The sequence below is a fragment of the Aotus nancymaae genome, unplaced genomic scaffold (assembly GCF_030222135.1).
Source record: "Aotus nancymaae isolate 86718 unplaced genomic scaffold, 86718_ANA_hifiasm-v0.15.2.pri h1tg000059l, whole genome shotgun sequence".
In the NCBI taxonomy this organism is placed as follows: domain Eukaryota; kingdom Metazoa; phylum Chordata; class Mammalia; order Primates; family Aotidae; genus Aotus; species Aotus nancymaae.
Genome location: NW_026988473.1, coordinates 60872992 through 60895201, shown reverse-complemented (window position 1 = coordinate 60895201; position 22210 = coordinate 60872992). Strand labels below are relative to the sequence as shown.

Genomic DNA, 22210 nt, shown 5'->3' with positions numbered 1-22210 from the left:
TCTGGCAGGCGGCTGTAGCCCTGGCCGACTGAACGCAGGGGCCAGGGGCTGACATTCAAACCCCTCACAGACCGCCCTCTCCAGGGCTGGATTCTGAGCGAGGGTCACACCTGGGCTTCCTCTTCTGCCACAGAACCGCTGTGTGGTGCTGGGCTGGCCACCACTTCTGTCAGGACCCTCTTTCCCATGCACGGGAGTCGGGCAGGGAGGGCATTTCTCAAAACCATTCAGGCTTGGACTTCCTGTCTCTCCATAATCATATTTTCTTTTTCTTTTTCTATTTTGAGACAGAGTTTTGCTCTTGTTGCCCAGGCTGGAGTGCAATGGCGTGATCTTGGCTCACTGCATCCTTTGCTTCCTGGGTTCAAGCAATTCTCCTGCCTCAGCCTCCCAAGTAGCTGGGATTACAGGCGTGCACCACCAAGTCTGGCTAATTTTTGTACTTTTAGTAGAGATGGGGTTTCACCATGTTGGTCATGCTGGTCTCGAACTCCTGACCTCGTGATCCACCCGCCTCAGCCTCCCAAAGTGCTGGTATTACATGTGTGAGCCACCGCGCCTGGCATTATTGCTCTTTCTTCAGGGTTTGGGGGAGTGAGTAGGTGTGGCATTGGGGTGGGGGAACCTAGACGGGGCCTTGCCTTTGAGCTCTGCCCTCCATCCTGCCCAGCTCCTCATGCAGCTGAGATGCTGGGGGCCAGGATGCTTTCCTCCCACTGAAAGTGTGAACAATGCTATGGCTGGTTTATTTTTTCCTCCCTGGTGTGTGTTCTATTTTCAGTAAGTTTTAATTGAAATGTGGACTCAGAGATATTGTGGGAGATAGAACACTCCCAGGTGCCCCAGTGACTAGACAGTCAGACTGCTGTCTGCCTCCTTTCTTTGAAGCTTGGAGACCCGGCCTCTGGCTTTGTACAGTGCTGGCCTGTGGACTCTGGGAGTAGTGGGCCCAAGGCAAGGTGGCTAGGGTGGTGGTTAGGGCCCAGGAACGGCAGGCAGGAGGCCCAGCCCCTCAGTCCTTGATGCCCAGGGTCTCTTCTCTACCTGGGCACAGCCTCCACATCTTTCAAGTTGGGATGATAATCACGTTTTCTGGTTTTGGTGAGGACACAAGGAAATCAGGGGCTTAGAAGTACTTTATAACATGATGTCTCTCTACATTACTTTGTGTATTTTAAAAAGCATCTTAATACAGCCAGACGCAGTGGCTCATGCCTGTCATCCCAGGACATTGGGAGGCTGAGGTGGGAGGATTGCTTGAGCCCAGGAGTTCGAGACCAGCCTGAGCAATACAGGGTTAGTGAGCCATTAGTGATGAGTGAGTTGTGATCTATCGCACCACTGCACTCCAGCCTGGGAGACAGAGTGAGACCTTGTCTCCAAAATAGATATATATAAATGTAAATGTATAGATACATATTTATGTATATATAATATAATAATTTTAATATATATTTAATATATTAAATTAAATATAAATATTTATATTTAAATATATTTAATATAAATATTATATTAAATATAAATATATTTAGTATATATTAAAATTATGTTAAGATATATGTATATTAACATATAAGATATATATTATGTTAAGATATATAAAATACAGGCTGGGCACAGTTGCTCACGCCTATAATCCCAGCACTTTGGGATGACAAGGCAGGTGAATCACCTGAGGTCAGGAGTTTGAGACCAGCCTGGCCAACATGGTAAAACCCTGTCTCTACTAAAAATACAAAAAATAGCTGGGCATTGTGGTGGATACCTGTAATCCCAGCTACTTGGGAGGCTGAGGCATGAGAATAGCTTGAACCCGAAAGGTGGAGGTTGCATTGAGCTGAGATTGTGCCACTGCACTCCAGCCTGGGTGACAAGAGTGAGACTGTCTCAGAAATATATAGAGAGATATATAGATTGATAAAAAGATTAATAAATTGCTAATAAAGTTATATATATAAATCTTATATAGCTCTATATCTTATAGATAAGATACCTCATATCTAGAAGACATAAAAATACATAAGATATATACGTATAAGAAACATAAGATACATATATCTTAACATAATTTTTAATTATTTTCTTGCATATCTTGTTTTAGATTTAGTTGACACTTTAAAAGAATGACTTTTCCTGACTGCTTGTTGCTACTATATAGGAATTAAATAGATTTTGTTTTGTTTTGTTTCATATTTTTGTGACAGGTTCTCACTCTGTCACTCAGGCTGGAGTGCAGTGGCACTATCAGGGCTCACTGCAGCCTCGACCTCTCGGACCCAAAGGATCCTCCCACTTCCGCCTTTCGAGTAGCTGAGATTACAAATGCCACCACCACGCCCAGCTAATTTTTGTATTCGTTGAAGGGATGGGGTTTCACCATGTTGCCTGGGCTGGTTGCAAACTCCTGGGCTCAAGCGGTCCATCTGCCTCAGCCTAGATTTTTGTATATTGTTTTTTTTATCTAGAGAAGTTGCTACTTTTTCTTAGTAATCTAGTGTATTATCTGGAGGGTTTGTGCCTGTCTTTGGTTATTGGGGGCTTTTCTATGCAGGCTAATCGTTCTCGAAGAGGTGTACTGCCCCCTAGGGGGAGATCTGGAAATTTGCAGGGAGTTTAATTTTTTGTTGTTAGGCCTAAGAATTTACATAATCAATATGAACATTTTTAGGTATTTTTCTTTTATTTACCTCATATTACAATTAAAGCACTGTATTGGTTTTTTGAAAATATGTGTGTGGAGGTGTTATATTATCTAAGTATTTCATTTCAGAATGGGAGAGTGGCATTAATTTGTTACAGAAAGGAAAGTTGGATCTGATAGGGTTCTAAACTTCTGAGATTTTGAAAAATTTCTTTCTCTGTTTCCAATTATTATATTTCTGTATCTTTTCTCATCTTTGTGTGCTTTCCAGTCCTGGACAATTCTGAACAGAAGTAGTGAAGATGGGCACATCTCATCGTGCTCCTAACCTTAAGTGAAATGCTGTCAAATGCTTTCACCTCTTACTAATAAGATTTTCTTTAAAATCACTAATGGATGTTGAATTTTAATAAACGTCTTTCCCATGCCTCTGAAATGCTCATATTTCTCTTGATGCAATGCACCGCATTGACGGATAGTCCTGTCTTATTTACGTAGTCTGGCTGTTTTTCTAATGCTAAACCCCTCTGGAATTTCTGGGATAAACACACCTCTGTCCTGATACATTCTCCTTTTTTTTTTTTAGTGGGGTTTTTTTTTTAATTGTATTTTAGGTTTTGGGGTACATGTGAAGAACATGCAAGATTGTTGCATAGGTACACACGTGGCAGTGTGATTTGTTGCCTTCCTCCCCTTCACCTATATCTGGCATTTCTCCCCATGCTATCTCTCCCCAATTCCCCACCCCCCACTATCCCTCCCCTATTTCCCCCCAACAGACCCCAGTGTGTAGTGCTCCCCTCCCTGTGTCCATGTGTTCTCATTGTTCAACACCCGCCTATGAGTGAGAACATGTGGTGTTTGATTTTCTGTTCTTGTGTCAGTTTGCTGAGAATGATGGTTTCCAGGTTCATCCATGTCCCTACAAAGGACATGAACTTATCATTTTTGATGGCTGCATAATATTCCATGGTATATATGTGCCACATTTTCCCTGTCCAGTCTATCATTGATGGGCATTTGGGTTGGTTCCAGGTCTTTGCTATTGTAAACTGTGCTGCAATGAACATTCGTGTGCATGTGTCCTTATAGTAGAATGATTATAACCCTTTGGATATATACCCAGTAATGGGATTGCTGGGTCAAATGGAATTTCTATTTCTAGGTCCTTGAGGAATTGCCACACTGTCTTCCACAATGGTTGAACTAATTTACACTCCCACCAACAGTGTAAAAGTGTTCCTATTTTTTCACATCCTCTCCAGCATCTGTTGTCTCCAGATTTTTTAATGATCGCCATTCTAACTGGCATGAGATGGTATCTCAATGTAGTTTTGATTTGCATTTCTCTAATGACTAGTGATGATGAGCATTTTTTCATATATTTGTTGGTCTCATGTATGTCTTCTTTTGTAAAGTGTCTGTTCAAATCCTTTGCCCACTTTTGAATGGGCTTGTTTGTTTTTTTCTTATAAATCTGCTTTAGTTCGTGGTAAATTCTGGATATCAGCCCTTTGTCAGATGGGTAAACTGCAAAAATTTTTTCCCATTCTGTTGGTTGCCGATTCACTCTAATGACTGTTTCTTTTGCCATGCAGAAGCTGTGGAGTTTGATCAGGTCCCATTTGTCTATTTTGGCTTTTGTTGTCAATGCTTTTGGTGTTTTGGTCATGAAGTCCTTGCCTACGCCTATGTCCTGAATGGTTTTGCCTAGATTTTCTTCTAGGGTTTTTATGGTGTTAGGTCTTATGTTTAAGTCTTTAATTCCTCTGGAGTTAATTTTAGTGTAAGGTGTCAGGAAGGGGTCCAGTTTCTGCTTTCTGCACTTGGCTAGCCAGTATTCCCAACACCACTTATTAAACAGGGAATCCTTTCCCCATTGCTTGTTTTTGTCAGGTTTGTCAAAGATCAGATGGTTGTAGATATGTTGTGTTGCCTCCGAGGCCTCTGTTCTGTTCCATTGGTCTATATCTCTGTTTTGGTACCAGTACCATGCTGTTTTGATTACTGTAAAGGACCTCTTCAAGGAGAACTACAAACCACTGCTCAATGAAATAAGAGAGGACACAAACAGATGGAGAAACATTCCATGTTCATGGTTAGGAAGAATCAATATCATGAAAATGGCCATACTGCCCAAAGTAATTTACAGATTCAACGCTATTCCCATCAAGCTACCAATGACCTTCTTCACAGAACTGGAAAAAACCACCTTAAACTTCATATGGAACCAAAAGAGAGCCCGCATAGCGAAGTCAATTCTAAGCAAAAAGAACAAAGCAGGAGGCATCGCACTACCAGACTTCAAACTATACTACAAGGCTACAGTAATCAAAACATTCTCCTTTTTACCTGTCACCGCATTTTGTCTGCTAGCATTTTGTGTAAGATTTTTGTTTTCATCTAGGTTCCTGAGATAGGGGCATCATCTTCCCTGCTCCTGGAGTCCTTGGGGATTTGAGCCTTTTAAGTGTCAAAGTCATGCTGGCTTCACTAGGGCCGTTGGGGGCCAGCGCTCTGGGTCTGCTCCGTGGAGCCCGGGTGTGTGCGGGATCCGAGGGGCGGGGCGCGCCCCCTGGCAGCCACGGGCCGCATGAGCCGGATGAACGGGGCGGGGAGCGCCGGGCCAGGGCTTTGGAGAGCGATGCGCCACGTGGCGCCCGATGCTGCCGGGGCTGCGCGGGTACTGCAGCCTTCCCTGGGCCTGGACGCGAGTGCAACCTTCAGAGACCGGGTGGCCAGGACCCAGAGTCACTCAGCCCACCCATAACGGCGGCTTCCCAAGCCTCGGAGCCAGCAAGGTCCTGAATCATCTCTAGGAATAGAACGGGGATAATCCGCTTGTCTGTCAGGGAAATGGGAGGAGGCTGTAAAAGCACCTTTTGTGTGATTTTCTGTCAAAGCACAATTTGGACCTTCCAGAGGACCCGTTCGCATTCTGGCCTCAGCATTCTTGTTTTCCCGTATCTTGTAAGCACTTGACAAATGGCAGCTAGGGGCGGGAATTCAGAATCAATGACACTCAGTAGTCCAGAATGAGAGTTCGCATCTAGGAGGTCTGTGTGGAAGAAGCACTCTTGTTCATTGATTCATTTTTGTGCATTCATTACTGTTGATTTATTCCACAATAAATATTTACTGGGCACTGTGGTGAATAATAACGACCCCCAAAAAAGTTGTCCATACCCTACTAAATACCTGGAACCTGTGCCTGCTACATGTTACATGAGAATGTTATATGTTGCATGTCACCATGTTACATGGCAAAGGGAAGTAAGGTTGAGGCAGAATGAAGTTTGCTTATCAGCAGACTTTAAGATAGGAAGAGAATCCCAGGTTATCTAGGTAGGCCCAGTGTAGCTACAGGGTCCTTAGAAGTGGAAGGTTGCATATTCCTTCTGAGAATCTACTGCCTGATAATCTATCACTGTCTCCCATCACCTTTGATGGGACTGTGTAGTTGCAGGAAAATGAGCTCAGGGCTCCCACTGATTCTACATTATGGTGAGTTGTATAATTATTTCATTACGTATTACAATGTAATAATAACAGAAAGAAAGTGCACAATAAATGTAATGCACTTGAATCTTGCCAAAACCATCCCCCACACTGGTCTGTGGAAATACTGTCTTCCACAAAACGAGTCCTTGGTGCCAAAAAGGTTGGGGACTGCTGTCCCAAGAGATGCAGTCCACACCACTGGGACAGGTGGCATGCATCCACTCATCCATTCACCCCGAAATCATTTAGAAGTACTTGTTATGGCCTGCTCAGAAAAAAGACCAGCAAGGGACAAGTGGCTGTGGCTACTGGAGGCCCATGGCAAGGGCTGCAGAAAGGTCAATTGGAATTGCCACCTCCTCCTGCTTCCTTTGACCTCTCAGAGCTGCCAGTAAGCCAGCAGAATGACAGTGCCCTCCTATGTGGCTTACAGAGGATTTACATGGCCCTGGCATGGAACATTACTGTGGAAAGTGTATTAGACCATTTTCACACTGCTATAAAGGATGCTACCTGAGACTAGGTAATTATGAAGGAAAGAGGTTTCATTGACTCACAGTTCTGCAGGCTTAACAACAGGAAGCATGGCTAGGAGGCCTCAGGAAACTTACAATCATGGCGGAAGGCAAAGGGAAAGCAGACATCTTCTTCACAAGGCAGCAGGAGGGAGTGTGAGCGAAAATGAGGAAGTGCCACACTTTAAAACCATCACCTCGGCCGGGCGTGGTGGCTCACACCTATAATCCCAGCACTTGGGAGGCCGAGGCCAGTGGATCACGAGGTCAAGAAATCCAGACCATCCTGGTCAACAAGATGAAACCCTGTCTCTACTAAAAATACAAAAATTAGCTGGGTGTGGTGGTGTGTGCCTGTAGTCTCAGGTACTCAGGAGGCTGAGAGAGGAGAATTGCTTGAACCCAAGAGGTGGAGGTTACAGTGAGCCAAGATCACGCCATTGCACTCCAGCATGGGTAACAACAGCCAGTGGGCAGTGCCCATGCTTTTTTCTCAAAAAAAAAAAAAAAAAAGAAAAGAAAACCATCACCTGTCGTGAGAACTCACTATCAAGACAAGAACATGGGGAAAACCACCCCCATTATCCAATCACCTCCTGCCTGTCCAATCCCACGTGTCCCTCCCCTGACATGTGGGAATTACAATTCAAGATCAGATTTGGGTGAGGATACAAAGCCAAATTGTATCAGAAAGAGGCTCAGAGAGAGACAACCTGCTTGAGTTCCCAGAGTGGGAGTGACGGGACTTGCCACTGGTTCTCTCTGTGTAAATTGTGCCAGCCCTGATGTAAATAAGACGTGGCCTCTCCCTCTGGGAGCAGCCAGTCTACTTGGTGAGAAACAGGGATCACAGGGGACACAGCAGATGACTTAAGTGCTACAGTTGGAATGTCTGTTTCCCTCGAATTTTTATGTTGAAATCCTAGCCCTGAAGGTGATGAGGTGATGATGGCAGAACCCTCACCAATGGGATCTGGGCCCCATAAAAGAGGCAGTGGGAGCTTGCATGCCCCTCCCACCATGCAGGGACACAGCAAGAAGGCAGTGAGGAATGGGCCCTCACCAGACACCAAATCTGCTGGGACACTGACCTTAGACTTCCCAGCCTCCAGAACTTTCAGAGATGTCCTGTTTGTTGTTTGTAAGATACCCAGTTTATGGTATTTTTGTTACAGCAGCCTGAATAGACTAAAATACTAGCAGGGTAAGGCTGCTGTAACAGAGTTGACAAACTCCAGAGGCTCAAAAACCATAAAAGTTTTTGTCCATATTGTTCTAGCTATCATTTTTTTAAAAAGCATAGAAGTTTATTTTGTCTTCCTCAGTAGTCTGAGCCGAGTATGCCGGGTCAGTACCTGGGCACCTCTGCTCCATATAGGAACTCAGGAATCCTCTTGTTTCTCTGCCTTCCTCTAGGCCAGTGGTTTTCTGCTAGGGTGAATTTGCCCACCAGGGTACATTTGGCAACGTCTGGAGATACTTTGGGTGTCAGCACTTGGGCTGTGATACTGGTATCTGGTGAGTGGAGGACAGGAATGCTGCTGAATGTTCTACAATGAACAGGACTTCCCCCTACAACAAAGAACTGTCCTGCCCCAAATGTCAATAGTTGAGAAATTTTGGCTTGGGCCTGGAGCGTTGTCCTCACTTGCAAAGTCGGAGCTGAGTCCCAGGCCCATCAATGTTCCAGCGAAGGGGAAGCAGGAAGAGCATAGGCAGGCCCAGGTGCAGCAGCGATCCTCATCTACTCCGTCCATCCATGAGGGCCTAGTCACAGGGCCACATCTAACTGCAGGGGATGGGGTGCTGGGAAATGTAGTCTAGGTGAGTGCCTGGGAGGAAGCGGGCAGCTGGTAGCCTCCCCCACAGGCATCCTAACTGGTGCAAGACACATGCAGGATGGTGGTGGTTGGAGGACATGTCAGTAACCAGGTCAGAGCTTGTGCAAAATGCAGAGGCAGTAGAGCAAAGCATGGGCACTGCCCACTGGCTGAAGGCCGACGGTGGTGGGGAGGGAGCAGTGAGCGGCAGCCCGTGGAACCGGAAATGCAAGACTGAGGAGTCTGGTCTTTGTCCTGAAGGCAAGGAAGATCCTTTGGCCAGTCTTCTGACTTTCTGCCCAGGTTCTTTCCTCCCTGAAGGCGAGTCCCTGCGTCCATCTTATACAGTTGGGACCTTGCTGACACACACTTCTGCCTGCCCTTAGGCCGTTTCCTTGATTTTCTATATTGCCAAGATGACTGGCAGCTGTAACTGCTTCAGGTCAGGACCACAGCCTGGTTCTCAGAGCCCCGGTCACCAAGTTCCCAGGAAGCCCTGCACATTCTCTTAACCACTATCCACCTCTGTTTCAGATCTCCCACCTCCCAAACACAATTCTACACACCTGCCTCCACAGCCTCCCCAGCGCTGGCCTCCATGTTCCCATCAGCGTTTCTCCACTTTGAACTCCCTAGAACTCCCTGTTGGGTTGTCCAAGGCCCACTGACCCTGAGGCCCAGACCCCAGCAAGGAACCTGTCTCTGACCTGTGGAGGTGAGCATTGGTGGGCAGGACCCAACCAGGCCATTAACTTTGGTGGGGGTGAGTGTGGAGGGGATCAAAATGGGGTGCTGTCTGAGAATGACATGGCCCTGGATTAGTCACTGTCTGACCAGGCCTCTGGTTTCCACTTTGATTTCTACCTCATGGAGTACTGGGACAGCTGTGAGAGGAAGGCTGCCACATGCACCTCAGCTACATGTGACTGACTTCTGGGGGGAGAGGGAAGCGGGATCCACTTGACGACTGTCAGCCCAGCTCCAGTTCCACTCACGTGTAGAGGAAATGGTGGAAATGGCAACTCACATTTGTGGGCACACGGCAGGGCACGCTGATCCTCGCTCCCACACTCCCAGGTATCCCTTGCTTCACTGCCCACAAGGACCCGAGTGTGGGAGCCAGGTGCCCGGTAAGGCTTGCGGAGGGGGCGGTGGAGCTGGGTTTTTGAGGATGAACAGACATTCTAGCCCAGTGGTCCTCAGGTTTAGCTGCACATTCGAATCACCAGAGGAACTTAAAAAATACTTAACACGTCTTGGGTCACCCCAGACCAATCAAATCGAAACTTCAGGACATGCAGCCAGGATGCAGTTATTTCCCACATCCCTCACACCCTGCTGATTTCAGTGCGCAGCTGGGTTTCAGGTGCACAGAGCTGGGCAGGACGGAAGGTACCCAGGGTGGGAAAGCTGCCTTCTCAGCACGGACACCGTCACGGGTGGAGGCTCGGGGCTGAGGCCACCCATCTGGCCTCAGGAGACCCGGTGTCCCCGGTCACAGCTGAGCGTGGGGCTGTGCAGCGCCTTCCACATGAGCAGCATCTCGTAGGGTGCGAAGCGGTGCACCAGCAGCAGCTGGCGGTACATGCAGGGGTCAAAGGAAGGCTGCCGCGCGCCAGGCAGCTGCACGCCGAAGGGCCGGATGCCTTCGTGGCCGCTGGGCTCCAGGCCGGCGCGCTCCAGACACATGCCCATGTAAGCATCGTCGATGGGGAATAGCGGGGTGTGGCGGGCGGCCGAGCGCAGGGCCCGGGCCGTGGCGCCGGACAGGAGGAAGCCGCCGCCGCTGCAGTACACCGGGTAGACGGACCCGGGGAAGAGCTGCGGGGGCACGAAGTACTTGCTCCAGCTGTCGCGGATGGGCACGGAGCCCTGCATGAGCTGGCCGGAGAACAGGTGGCGGCCGGGCGGCTGCGCCCGCAGGAAGCGGAGCACGTTGGCGGTGTGCACGAACACGTCGTCGTCGCAGCTGAGCAGGAAGCGGGCGTGCGGGCAGCGCGCCGCCAGCCAGTCCAGCAGGTGCACGTGTTTGAGCGTGAGGTTGAGGAAGGTGTCGGTGAAGGCCCACTGCAGCACGTCGCTGTGCTCGCGCGCCTCCAGCGCCACCAGCGCTGCCAGCCGCTCGGCGGGCGCGTCGTCCTCGGGTCCCGGGGTGCCCAGCAGGAAGAGTCGGCGCACCTGCAGCCCCTCGTAGCTGCGCTCCTGCCCCCACGTACGCCGGATGAGCTCGCGCCGCTCGTAGTGCGCAGGCGCCGACTTCACAGCCAGGAGCAGGAAGACGCCGCGGTCGCCTGCGCACTTGGCCCGGGCGTCCCAGAGCAGCGGGAAGTGGCGGCAGTGGCGGTACCGCAGGAAGTCCTGGATGCGCGCGGGCAGCTGCTCGAAGTCGGCCGTGGCGTTGGCTGAGGCGTTGGCCACGCACGGGAGCCCGGGGGCGAGCACCGAGGGCAAAGCGGCAGCTGCGGGAGCGTCGGTGGGGCCCTCTGGCGTCTCCTCCTGCGGGGGCCTCTCCTCTTGCGGGGTCCTCGGGGCCTGGAGGAGCCACTGCTGCAGTGCCAAGAAACTCACGCCCACCAGGAGGCAGGCCAGAGTCTTGGGATTCAGGGACCTGCGGAAGGGAAAAGGCCATCTGTGGGGGAAACCGAGTCAGAGGTGAGCCAGAAGTCGTCTTTGACACCGGCGGGACACCACCCGTACCCCGTCACCTCTCTCCCAGAACCTTCTTAACTTTGCTGTTAAGTGGTAGAAAGGAATCAAAATCCAAGATTACACTGACTCTCTCTGGCCTCCCACAGGCTGGACCGTTCCTCTGACCTTCAGATCTGTGTGTCTGTTTGCCTCCTGACAACTCCGCCCCACAATTCGTCAGTAGGCCGCTCAGCGGACTCATCGTTTGAGACTCCATCTTCCCCTGAACCCATACCCTGCTGTTCCCACCTCCGTTCACCTGACTACTGCAGCCAGAAGCCCCAAACTTCTTCCCTGTCCTTCTCAGCTGCTACCTGCTGTCTGCATCCTACATCCCTCTCACTTATTCCCTCCTCTCCACCTCTGCCTAGCCCGCATCCTCTCTAATCTCTTCTCGTTGCCACGCAAGTCGAGGAAGGGTGAGGTAATAGCACTGGCCTGAAACCCAGAGTTGAATTCTACCTTCCCCACTTCCATCTGCACTGTCTGAACAGTCAATTCCCATGTCTGGGTCTGAGTGATGTCATCTGTGACAAAGAGTTAGTGAATTACTACTGCAGAGTTGTTGTGAGCATGAAATGAGCATGAAGTGGCCAGTTACTGAGTGACATGGGTGATAGGACCTCATGGGTGATGTGACCTCCATGGAATCCTCTAGCTCTGCCTCCTCATTCTACCTGCTGATATTATTTGCTGTTCCCAAACATTCACCCTCAGCCCCTCTCCTGCAGGTAGCCTGTCCAGGTGCACCTCAGGCATGGCCTTCATGAAAACCCTCAGGGACGAATCCCAGGTCACAACAACCTTTTCTGTATTTAACTGTGCCCTGCTAAAAATTCAGCACATAAGGTTCTGCATCTCAGACCATTGCCTTTTTGTTTATTTATTTGAGACAGGGCCTTGCTGTGTCACCCAGGCTGGAGTGCAGTGGCGACATCATGGCTCACTGTAGCCTTGAACACCTAGGCTAAAGCAGTCCTTCCACTTCAGCTTTTGGAGTAGCTGAGGCGCTCTACAGGAGTGTGTCACCACACCTGGCTAGTTAAAAAAATTTTGAGGGGTAGAGACAGGGTCCCACTATGTTGCCCAGTCTGGTCTTGAACTCCTGGGTTCAAGTGATCCTTCCACCTCAGCCCCCAAAGTGCTGGGATTACAGGCATGAGCCACTGTGCCCTGTTCCCACTCCCTCCTTGAAACAGACTCCACACTCTCCTGCCTTTCCTCCTTTCTCTTTCACTATGTTTCTCAGTTCCCTTTGCTCAATCCCCACTCTCTAATGACCTTCTTCTTTTCTTTTCTTTTCTTTTTTTTTTTTTTTTGAGACAGGGTCTCACTCTGTCATCCAGGCTGGAATGCAGTGGTGTGATCATGGCTCACTGTAGCCTGCACTTACCAGGCTCAGGTGATCCTCCCACCTCAGCCTCCTGAATAGCTGGGACCACAGGTGTGTGCCACAGTGTGTAGCTGATTTTTTCTATTTTTTGTAGAGACAGGGTCTTGCCATGTGTCCAGACTGCTCTCAAACGCTTGGCTCAAGTGATCCTCCCACCTCGGCTTCCCAAAATGCTAGGATTACAGGTGTGAGCCACTGCACCTGACCTCTCTAATAATAACCTTTCATGGTGGAAGGCCTCTAGGACTCTGTCTTACACACTCATTTCACCTTTGTCCAAGATGATCTCCTCACCGTTAGGACCTCCAAGCTCTAGAGCCACATGAACAACCAGCCCCCTGATTTATCAGCTCCTTGGCTGTCCACAGCCACCCTGGATGCAACTTGAACTCTCATCTTCCTCCTCCGAGCTGTCCTGAGTGCCGCCATCCACTGGGTTGTTCAAGCCAAAAATCTTCCTTGACTCCCTCCTTTCCCTCATTTCCTCACACAAGCCCCATTGATTCTCTTCTACATTTTTTTTTTTTAATCAACCTACATGCTGCTATTCCCTCTATCAACAGGCTGATCCAAACTAACATCCCTGCCTCACATGAAGTAGTGTCCTGCCTGGTGTCTCCACACACTGTCTTGCTCTCGGCCAACCTCTCCCCTCCTGCAGCTGGAGGAACCTTTGAATTATATGCCACTCCTCCTGCTCTTTTCCTTAGCTTCCCTGTGATCCACCTGGCCTTGCTCTCAGCCCAGTCATAGCCTCAGGCTGCCAGACCTCTTCCTACCTCGGAGCTTTTCTTTGTGCTATCCTCCTGCTGGACTGACTTCTCCCTCCCTCCTCTCTTTGCGTAAAGACTCAGTCTCTGCATCCACTTGACAAGGCGTATTCTTGGGGAAGTTTGAGTGAAGCTCAAAGGAGACCAGGTACCCTGTTAGACATTCCAGCATATGACTGTTTAAAGGTTATCTTCCCTCCTAGGCTGTAAACATTTTAAGGGCGGAGACTGCACCAGTGTTGTTCACTGTTGTATCCCCAGTGCCCTGCATAGGGTGGGAGGTTAGGACAGCAGAGTCGTAGGAAATGCTGGCTGCCTGGATTTAAATTCCACCGCCACTGCTTTCTAGTGTCATGAATTTGAGCATGTTGACTTAAGCTCTCAAATACCTGCCTCTGAAGACTTAATGTGAAGACCAAATGATAATGTGTGTAAAGAATTTACTATGGTCCTTGGCGCATAGTATTCAGTGAATATTAGCTGTTAGGATTATCAAGGTGCCAATAAATATTTGCTGAAAGACTGCTTTTCCAAAAGTATGTGCTCAATAAATACTTGCAGGTAGTTTGCACATAGGTGTTACCAGATTGAACTCTGCTGCTCGTGTATTACAGTCCATACACAGTGTCTACCGAAGAATGGGCACAAAGCAGGCATTCAGTGAAAGAATGGGAGCAGCTAACTACAAATGCAAGTGTGAGAGCCTTCCAGAAGTGTCAATGTAATCACCAAGTGCTGATTAGAAATATGACATAGAGTATTATCTAATGTATCTTCACATGTTCCTGCCTCAGTGTTAGAAGCACTGTGAGAAGAGGGCCTGCGAGGTAAGCTCTGTCTCTTTTACCAGGAGCTATCTACTCAGTGCATAGTCCTGCGCCTGGTACATTTGGGGAATGCAGTATATTTTTTTTTTTTTCAGTGAATGAAAGAAAGAAAGAATGAAAACAGAATTTGGAGTCTGAATAACTGGATTTGAGCCCCAGCTTCTTTCCTGAGTTAATCTCCTAGATGTCAATGTCCTCATTTGAAAAATTGAGAAAGTTTAATGAAATGAGGAAAGAGTTCTGGTTATGCTAAAGTGCTACACAAATACTACTTAAAAAAATTAAAAAGCATCCCCCCATCATTTCTAGAAAGAAAAATGATCTCCTTAATGTAACAATAAATCTTGTTTTTTCAAATAAATTTGCATTTACTTTGATAAAACTGAATGAAGATCCTGGATCACAGCCAACTTCTGCTGTAAAATAAAAGGTGTGGGGCCAGGCGCTGATCCAAGGGCGGTGCTGGCTTGCTCAGCTCTGTTCTTGGATGCTGCACTGTGCATCCTGGGGGCTTTGACTTGCTGTGAAGCACTGGGCATTTCTCTCTATGGTTCTTTTTGCTGGATCCCCTTGTTTCCCAAAGCAGTCTTCAGGCATCCTGGAGCCCATGCACCTTCAACTCTCCCAGCCTCTGCTGGCCCTGATCCCTTGTCTCTCAGGACTCAGCTCAGATACCACCTCCTCCAGGTCACCTCACGGTAAGTCTGGGTCAACAGAACCTGTCTCCTTGTTGATGCCATGACTGCTGAGTAGCAAATTCGGTGAAGAGAACAGATCTGCCACTTATTCCACCCCTTTGAACCTCAGGTTCCTTGTTGGTGAGACTTTGGGCAAGTCCTTTATCTTAGTGTCTCAGAATTATATGAGTTAATTCATGTAAGGCATTCAGAACCATGCCTGGCATGTAGCAGGACCAGAATAACACAAGCATTTGGTTAACACAGGAGACCATCTTTTTATGGATGAAGTCTAGACTTCTCACACAGTATGGTCTAAAGTTCCTCTTTATAAACCTTATTAAGTTCCTCTGTGATCCCCTAACTGCAGGCCTTTCTCACTCTGTTTATTGTTCCACACATATTAAGACATCCATTTATTGCTTGCCTTTGGAACGCTATTCACTCTGCCTAGAATTCCCCCTTCTTTTTCTTTTTCTTGGCTCATCGCAACCTCTGCCTCCCGGGTTCAAGCGATTCTCCTGCTTCAGCCTCCTGAGTAGCTGGGATTACAGGTGCCCACCACCACGCCCAGCTAATGTTTGTATTTTTAGTAGAGATGGGGTTTCACCATGTTGGCCAGGCTGGTCTGCAACTCCTGACCTGAGGTGATCCACCCGCCATGGCTTCCCAAAGTGCTGGGATTACAGGTGTGAGCTACTGCACCCCTCCAGGAATTCCCCCTTCTTTTCCCAGAAACTACTTTGGTCATTCCCTCCTCTGGTTTGATGCTGAGAGATGGATGGCTGGAGTACAGATTCCGGGGACACCCACCCACCCCCTACTATCCCAGGGTATTCCTGGAGGAGTATTTGTATAGCAGATTTCACAAGCAAAAAAACCTTTTATTATCTATTAGGGCTTTGACCCCAAGCCCCAGCATGAAGCCCTAACCTCTGGGGTCTGCACTGCACTTGTGTAGTCGGGGCTGTTTTGTCCTCATTCCTTTCTCCTTGGTCTCCCCCTGTTCTTTCTTGGGACTCTGTTGAGAGGGGAATGGGAAGAAGGAAAAATGCACCTCCCTCCCGATAGGAATAAGCCCAGGCCCCCATCTTACCTGCAGTGTCTGAGAGAGAAGTAGAAGGGAGCCATCCCCAGCCTGGGACCAGCCTTTAACCCCTTTATTTCACACACTGAGATTCCACCCCAGGCCCTGGCTTTGTTCACTTGACTTGAATCTGACCAATCCATGAGATCATCCCTCCTCCTTAGGGATAGGATGAAGAGGGGGAGGGCAGCTACAGGCTTCCTTAGCTACCAGTGACTGCCTGCTTCCTCTTTAAGCTCAAATGTGAGTGTGAGTCAAATGAAATCTCCTCAGAGGAAGATGTTCTCAGTGCAGTGTTGTACCTGTGCTCCTGGAGAAGGTGCACCTTGTCTGTAAAGACAGTGTGTGATGACAGACCTCACGTGGAGGTCTCCTGTGAGTAGCCTAGAAAAGCGTATTGTGTCCCTTCAGAGACAGAGGCAAACTGCCTGAAGGGCTGTGGAAATAGGCACGGTTAGCCACCTCTTAAGAGTATTTATTAGTTGTTGATTGAATGAAATCAGTTTAATTTTAATGCTAGGTATGGGGGCCTAATGGATGGGACCACAATGTTGAGTTGTAGTGATCCATCACAGGTACCATATATACACATTTATATATTTAAAATACATATTAAATTTAGATATAGTACATTTTATATATTAAAATATAAATGTATATTAAAATGTATAGACATAAAAATATATATGTTTTTCCAGATTTGAACATAGGCAAAATTAGGTTGCCAAATGGAGAGTAGTAAAAATAAGGTTTTATATAATGAGTTTTAATCCTTGAAGGGCCTGCTTTAACTTACATTGGGCCATATTAACTATAAAATGGGGGCTCATGGGGGTCCCATTTTATCAAGCCAATTTGCAAATGACAAAGAGACACTTTTATTTTATTTTATTATTAATATTCAAACAGGGTCTTACTCTGTCTCCCAGGCTGGAGTGCAGGGGCACTATACAGGTTCCCTGCAGCCTCAACCTCCTGGGCTCAGTTGATCCTCTCACCTCAGCCTCTTGAGTTACTGGGACTATAGGTACACACCATCACACCTGGTTAATTGCAGTTTTTGTAGAGATGGGGTTTTGCTTTTGCTCAGGCTGGTCTTGAACTCCTGGGCTCAAGTGAACTTCCTGCCTTGGTCTCCCTAAGGGCTGGGATTACAGGCATGAGCCACCATGCCCAGTCTAATTTATTATTTATTTTGTCAAACCATCTATGTTCAATGGAAAACATTTTGTAGCAGTGGGTATATGACCATGAGAAATTTAGGCAAGGCTACACTTAAATTGAGTCATACACATTTAAAAACTTTTATATGTAGTTAACCTCTCAAGATTATAGGGTCAGAGTGTTTAAATTAGTGGGATCCCCAGGCATAATTATAATTTGAGCCCCAGTATTAAGTCCATGAATTTTTGACAGTTAGTGCATTTTCGCAAATGTTAAGTTAGAACCTATGTTGTAGAGGCACAAAAACCAGTAAGTGCTGTTTCTATTTAATCTTTTTGTTATATAAATTCTTTAGTACATAAATTAGCAATTTTGAATTTCCAATTAAATCAAATGATGGAAAATACAGCATATACACAATTTGCCGTGTGTGTGTGTGTGTGTGTGTGTGTATTTATTTTATTTATTTGAGATGAAGTCTCTGTTGCCAGGCTGGAGTGCAGTGGGTCGATCTTGGCTCACTGCAACCTCCACCTCCCAGGTTCAAGCAATTCTTTTGCCCCAGACTCAAGAGTAGCTGGGATTACAGGCATGTGCCACTACACCGAGCTAATTTTTTGAATGTTTAGTAGAGATGGGGTTTCAACATGTTGGCCAGGCCAGTCTCAAATTTGTGACCTCCAGTGATCCACCCACCTCAGCCTCCCAAAGTGCTGGGATTACAGGTGTGAGCCACCACACCCAGCCTATTTAGTATATATTACAATATGTATATAATTTATTTATATACATTATTTTATAGTTTATATATAAATTATATGCATTTATGTATATATAATCTATACATACCTTTTATTTTCCTCTATATCTAGGAGTTTGTTCATAAATCAGTAAGTAATCTAAGGCTAGCATTGTGTTTCCTAGACTTGCTGTTTGCTCAGTACCTAAAGTTTAAAGTTCCGGGCTGGACACGGTAGCTCAGACCTGTAATACCAGCACTTTGGGAAGTGATTGCTTGAGCCTAGTAGTTTGTGACTAGCCTGGGCAACATAGTGAAACTTTGTCTCTACAGAAAAAAAAAAAATCAGTGGGGTGTGGTGGTGCACACCTGTAGTCCCAGCCGTTTGGGAGGCTGAGGTGGAAGGGTTGCTTGAGCCTGGGAGATTGAGGCTGCAGCGAGCTGTGATGGCACCACTGCATTCCAGCCTGGGCAACAGAGCTAGCTAGCTAGATAGTTCTTTTGCTTTTCTTGGCATTATAGCTGCCTAAAGCACCAGTCTCTCTTGTTGATTTTTGTTGTTGTTTTTAAGACTTTTAGCCACCAGAAGCTGTGGGTGTTACTTTCAGCCTCTAGTTGATAAGATTTGAGAAGAGGAAGGAGGAAAGGGGCCCAGTGTCTCTAGGAAGGAGGCACTCTCTGGGATGGCCTCCACTGCCAAATTACCAGTCCCTTTTTTCTCCTCTTAAGTACATTTTTTTTAGAATGGTTAGCATTTATAGGTAACTAAATAGGAGGATCTCTCTCTCTCACACACTCTATCTCACTCTCAACGTTTGCCCAACAAGCTCTTGGTGGTATCAAATCACCCCCTGTTGTTTTGACCTTACAAATTGCTACTGGAAAAAATGTGGGAGGGCCCTCCAGCATACTGGATCTACAGGCAGCTGCTTCCCTTTCCAGGGTGTCCTAATCGATATCTGAGGGATCCGGGTGGGGACCAGGAGGCTGGCCTCAGCAGCCCTGACTCTTGGGAGGTGCCGTGGGACTCCAGTGAAGTGACCCCACCAGGGGCTAGGGCTAGGCAGTTAGATCCTTTCCCCTGTCTCCACTCACTGACACAGAGAGCCCGGTGTTGAATCACCCCTTTCTGTCTGTTACTTGGGGGAATGCTGCTTTCCTAGAGCTTGGTAAGCCATGTCTCTCAGTAGTGAGATGGAGGTAGAGCCGCACTGTCCTGGCTGCCTCACTCTGGCTGGACACCAGGACTTCGTCATTTATAGCCAATACAGTCCTGACCACTACTGAGACCCTGGGTCACGGGTACAGCATGCCTGGCTCAAGGGGCAACACACCCCCAAACAGTGGCCCACTGTTTAGGATCCTCATACTCTTAGGAAGGGAGGCTGATGGAAGGGAACTTCCTTGCCATAGAACCTGCCCTCTGACAGCTGCAGGGGAGCCCAGTGGTTCAGAGGTTGTCTGCAGCCACTGCAGTTTCAGGTGACTCCCCAAGACAGCACCGACAGCAGCAGTAAGCAGACAGCAGAGCAGCGTGATGGAACAGCAGCAAGCAGAGTGCCACCCAGACCCCCCAGGCTGTGTGATATGGAGTTAGCCACTCACAGCAAACAGACTTTGGGGTTGTGTCCCAGCCGCAACTACAGTCCTGCCAACTGCTCCGGTTGTTTCCAATGAAACTCTTGGTTTCCTCTGTTCACTTAGCTGGCGGCTGCTAGAGACAATGGCTACCTTAACAGTGATAGAGGAATGTGAACAGTTTCATTCCAAACAGCATCTTCATAGCTTGGTGACTTAGTGGACATTCTGTGAGAATGTTCATCTCTCATCTCTCAGGCTCCTCATCCCTCTTACTAATTTACAGGGGGAGGTGCCGGATGAAAGAAGAATGAAGGGGAAAAGGGGCGGGAGGAAGAGAGAGAGAAGGAGAGGGACTGAGTGCAGGTTTCCAGTGGGGATGGTGAGATTTATCTAGAGGATGAGGAAAGCTCTAAGACTCACGGGCAACTTCCTGGTGGGTGAAGGACTAAAAGGGCTGATTAGGATTACCAACGAAATCTGGGAACAAACGAGGGCAAGAGAGCAGCCCCAGGGAGGGACACGACCACTTTCCTCCCAGACTATGCCCCGCTCAGGAGAGTCCAGGGCCTGGCACAGAGCAGGTTGACTGAATGAATTTTGTGAACTCGTTTCCTTCAAGCCCCCTAAAAACTCACCTTTTCTCCTTGGCAGATACACCTTTTGGGAAATTTGGGAATGATTTGAAGTGGGGAGAAAGTTAAATGGGGGTAAGGTTATTGGAATAAAATGAACAGATTTTAATACAAACAGCTCTGACCTCTCCAGGAGATTTCTGAAGTGACCAGGGAGGAACCTAGTGAGATGTATGTAGCGGACGCGTGTGCCAAAGGTAGCTTCTGAAAGGTGTGTACTGTTCAGAGACAGATCAACACACCTTGGGCGCCTTTTTAGCCTTCCCCTTTACGACGGGTGGGTGTTTTAATCTAGCAGAAAAAGTCTCAGTCCAGTGTGTGTTCTGCCCCACCCTAGTCTGAAAAACTGGGGCAGGATAAGGCAGGAAAACCTGTCTCCACTTCCAAGATAAACAGGTTCCGTGGCACAGGTCAGCACCTGACGACTAGGAAGGGGAGAAGGCTGGACAGTCCCTTGTTCCAGGCTGCACTGGTCAGTGAGAGAGGGAAGAGGGGTTGACTCCTCTCGTTTGTCCAGTTTTGAGGTACCCCTGCAGGCCCCGGCCAGGCACTCTTATAGGAAAGGCACCGTTTAGAAACTTGTGATTAGATTCACACTACACCGTGATGCTAACCGCTAAGACAATCCTACATGTTATAGATGTAGAACCCAAAATTTAGTTGTGACTTGGCCACAACCAAACAGCTTTTCAGTGAAGGACGAGGCTCCTAAGCCAGGTCTTCAGACACCCTGAAAGGAGATAACTTGTCTAACAGCAAGTACCGTGTCAGGGTTAATGCCAGTGGTTCCAGCTTGGACCCTGCTGTCTCAGTGCAGTGTCGTATCAGGGTCACTGCCTTCTACCCCTCAGCCATGTAGCTATCTCTGCCGACAGTCACTGTGTCTCTAGCCCAGCCACAGACATTCAGACTTTGAGGAAGTAGAACCCAGGCCCTCACCCAGGCTTCCTTTCCAAGTGACTGGTGTTTCTCTTTGGTTTGAGATGCCCTTGTCTTTCAAAATTCCTCTACCTAATCCTAAAATGGTTTGGTTTCTAGGACTCAGTCTGAGACCCTGTTTCCTTTTGTGATCTCAACCACTCCCATTTCAATTAATATGCATGTATGTGATTCTTAAATTTACATCTTCAGCCCAGGTCTCTCAGCTGAGCTCCAGATCCACATTTATTATCCTGAAGCTCTCTGCTAGGTCTCACACAGACTGCAAACTACCTCCACTACCACTGTCCCCCGTTCTCCCTTTATCTGGTATCCCTCCATCCATATTGGCTCCCTTTAATCTATTCTCCATCTTTTCCAGAGCTTTCCAAATTCAAATTCTTTTTTTCATTCAGAGATGATGTCTCTGTTGTCCAGGCTGGAGTGCAGTTGATTTTAGCTCACTGCAGCCTGGAACTGCTGGGTTCAAGTGATCCTCCCACCTCACCCTCCTGAAGCTGGAACTACAGGTGAGTACCACCACATCTGGCTACCTAAATTTTTTTTTGTAGAGATGGGGTCTCGCTGTGTTGCCCAGACTGGTCTCAAACTCCTGGCCTCAAGCAGTCCTCCCACCTTGGTCTCCCAAAGTGTTGGGATTACAGGCATGAACCACCGCACCAGGACAACCAAATTCAAATTCATAAGATGGCTTTCAAAACCCTATGTGATGTCGTTCCAACCCATCTCTCCAGAAACTCACCTCTGGCTCCCTCTGCTATAAACGGCCTTTCCCCCACCTTCCCTAATACCTCTCATCCTTCGGTTCTTGGTGTAGATATTCATCTTCAGGGATGTCTTCCCTAATCCAGCTCCCTTGCATTCCCTCCTAGAACACTCTTTACCTTTCCTCATGACACTCATCCCAAATGTAATTGGCACAGTTATTTATGAGACACTAAGTGCCATGAGGGCAGATAGTTGCCTTATTTTTCACGGTATTCCTAGTACCTAAAACAGACATTCCAGTTTGTTGAATGGATGGCACATAGTAGGGCTCAATAAATGGATCTTCCCCCCCCCGCCATTTTCTCTTTTCTCATTTCCTTTGAGAATCAAGCCTTATTTTGGGACTAGAGCACCCTATTAAGTGAGACAGGTCATGCTTTCTCTCTTACCTAGGAAGACCCACTTGAGGGAGACTGTATTCCAGTCCAGGGCAAAAGAAAGAAAAAAGAGCTGAAAAGGCCACCC

At 47.8% G+C, this 22210-nt stretch overlaps 1 protein-coding gene across 1 annotated transcript; it reads right to left on the bottom strand.

Moving 5' to 3' along the window:
* Positions 1 to 9953: 9953 nt before the first annotated feature.
* B3GNT6 (UDP-GlcNAc:betaGal beta-1,3-N-acetylglucosaminyltransferase 6) lies at positions 9954 to 21329 on the bottom strand. Its single transcript, XM_064365621.1, has 5 exons — positions 21251 to 21329; positions 20410 to 20590; positions 11846 to 11997; positions 11512 to 11695; positions 9954 to 11109 (listed from the first exon to the last, which is right to left on the bottom strand). The coding sequence occupies exons 1-5, from the start codon at positions 21327 to 21329 to the stop codon at positions 9954 to 9956; spliced, it is 1752 nt and encodes a 583-aa protein (XP_064221691.1).
* Positions 21330 to 22210: the final 881 nt, after the last annotated feature.

Excerpts from the sequence above, each read along its gene's own strand:
- B3GNT6 (XM_064365621.1), bottom strand. The coding sequence starts at position 21,329 with ATGGAGAATAGATTAAAGGGAGCCAATATGGATGGAGGGATACCAGAT. Across the intron at positions 11,998-20,409 it reads TATCTTGGAAGTGGAGACAG|CAGGGCACAGTTAAATACAG; the intron begins GTTTTCCTGCCT and ends CTGAATTTTTAG. Across the intron at positions 11,110-11,511 it reads AGGTGGAGAGGAGGGAATAA|ATGGCCTTTTCCCTTCCGCA; the intron begins GTGAGAGGGATG and ends TTTCCCCCACAG.